A 2,079-nucleotide genomic window follows, 5' to 3' on the forward strand; every position below is an offset into this window, starting at 1 on the left:
ATGCTCACACGAGGGAACACCCACGTAGAGGAATATTTTATTTATATTTTTAAACAGCTTGAGTGAACAATCTTAATTTATCCACCATCTTTGGTGTAGATATTTAGATTGGATACAACCTCTGGTTGAGTTTCTATTGGTTTACAGGGACACTCACTTAAGGTGATCAAGAGTTGTAGGTCAACAAGCAAACGGAACAGTTTATCAAAAAGGACATCTTATTACTGTTCAAAGAGCATATTTTAAACTACACTTCTGGTGCTTCGCTTACTGCTGGATAACTTGTCTTAAACCAAAATTCTATAAATGTAGCAAATTGTTGGTCTATCAGTTGAATTTTTCCTAGTAATCAAAAGAAATCATCTCAAAACATAGTGGACATTTTATTTGAAGGATAAACACTGGACAGTGGGGGGGGGGGGGGGGGGGGGAAGAGCAATAAACAAATAGTGATTCAGAACAGTGATGTCAAGGATAAGTAAATGTACTGGAATACAAACACAGTTTACATGGCTCCTCTTTTGCCCTTAAAAAGTGCATAATGTCACCGATTTGCTCACCAATGGTATGGTTGGCTCCTCAGACAAAGGTAGTTTGCAAAGGAAAGTTTGTCCGTTAGGATCTTAACCAACCGGATCCCTGTTTTTTTCTGGCACTTCATCAAACTGCTTCATATTTCAGCTCTGTGAATCACAGAATGGACAGCACCATGGCCTGTGAACAGAATTTTCTTAACTCGGGTGCTGATGAGTACACTCTGGGATGGTGGAGCAGATTTAAAGGAAAAACCTCTACTGTGGCCATGACCACAGGATACTTTTTCCATAGGGTACAACACCTCTGCTCTGGGGTTGTGAAACCACACTCTGGGCTGTTCTATATCTGCCAGCGACTGGCTGAACTACAACAGGCTTATAGTAGCCTCGATTGTCCACTTTCTCTGAGTACTCAAACTGACTAGGGGCTACCATTACATTTGGTCGAGGCACAGAATTCTTGACCTGCTCAAAGTTGGGCTTGTGGCTGCTAACAAATTGTCCCTTGGGAGTGTAGACAGAATGGCTGACAGAGGAGTCAGCCAAACTTGGATCAGAACCGTGGTAGTTTAGAGTAGACGGTTTGGGTTGAAAGCCTCTGGGGAAGACTTGTCCATAGGCCCAGTCACTTGGATATCTATCTCTTTGAATTTTACCATTGTGCGGAAGGATAGGCTCAAACGCAGCCTCTTTGGGTCCATAATTATTTTCATAGTGGGTTTTTATGGGATCAAAACTTCCATGGCGTGTTGGTCGAAGATAGTAAGGGACAAACTGGGTCCTAGGGAGGTCCAAACCCAGGGCAGCTGCTCGGGCTAAAGTGAAAAGACAGCAACAAAACAGAAATGTTAGTGTATGCATCTAAAGCCAAAATATGCCATTAAGCAACAACATTTAGAACACACACAGAGTACCTCTTGCCGTGTTGGCACACCAGGAACCTCCAGCAAAGACATAGCTCATCAAAAAGACACTGCAAGAGAAAGACATTCAATACATGATCTAATAAGATAAACATTTTTAAAGAGCCACAAGTTTTACCTTAGATATATGGGCAGAGCTCGATGCATTGTTTCAGTGGTATGTACACCAACTACCAGATGACCAAATGATTGAAGTACCTTACAACCTCTTGACATATGTAGCCACTCTGAGCCTCAACCCTTGCCTGTCTTGATTAACTAATTACAGACAGCTGGTCATCATGGAAACCACACCCAAACATTTAATTTACTCAACCATTAGGCAAATTGCTTCATTACACCAGCTGATTGGATAGAAATGTCTGCTCAGCGGCAGTACTGTGGTGGTTTAACCCATCAATATTAAACAGTGTTCTATATATGTGGTTTAACCGTCCATTTTTGTTGCAAGCAAGTAAGCTGTAAAGCATGAATTGAATAGGTCTTTTGAATGTGGAAGGTTACAATCTTTAGGTAGATGGGAAAAAATTATAAAAAGAATCCAATAAAAATGATCATTATTACAGACTATGGCTGTTTACACAGGCAGCCCAATTCTGATATTTTTCCACTAATTGGTC

At 41.0% G+C, this 2,079-nt stretch overlaps 1 protein-coding gene across 1 annotated transcript; it reads right to left on the reverse strand.

Annotated features, from left to right (window-relative positions):
• Nucleotides 1–428: 428 nt before the first annotated feature.
• Nucleotides 429–1,681, reverse strand: LOC129856704 (uncharacterized). The gene is made up of 3 exons (XM_055924436.1): nucleotides 1,578–1,681; nucleotides 1,451–1,509; nucleotides 429–1,351 (listed from the first exon to the last, which is right to left on the reverse strand). Exons 1-3 carry the CDS (start codon nucleotides 1,673–1,675, stop codon nucleotides 792–794), a joined length of 717 nt encoding a protein of 238 aa, XP_055780411.1. The 5' UTR covers nucleotides 1,676–1,681; the 3' UTR covers nucleotides 429–791.
• Between the last annotated feature and the right edge of the window lie 398 nt (nucleotides 1,682–2,079).

The sequence above is a fragment of the Salvelinus fontinalis genome, chromosome 6 (assembly GCF_029448725.1).
Source record: "Salvelinus fontinalis isolate EN_2023a chromosome 6, ASM2944872v1, whole genome shotgun sequence".
Taxonomy (NCBI): domain Eukaryota; kingdom Metazoa; phylum Chordata; class Actinopteri; order Salmoniformes; family Salmonidae; genus Salvelinus; species Salvelinus fontinalis.

Excerpts from the sequence above, each read along its gene's own strand:
- LOC129856704 (XM_055924436.1), bottom strand. The coding sequence starts at position 1,675 with ATGTCAAGAGGTTGTAAGGTACTTCAATCATTTGGTCATCTGGTAGTT. Across the intron at positions 1,510-1,577 it reads GCTCTGCCCATATATCTAAG|TGTCTTTTTGATGAGCTATG; the intron begins GTAAAACTTGTG and ends TTTCTCTTGCAG. Across the intron at positions 1,352-1,450 it reads GTGTGCCAACACGGCAAGAG|CCCGAGCAGCTGCCCTGGGT; the intron begins GTACTCTGTGTG and ends TTTTCACTTTAG.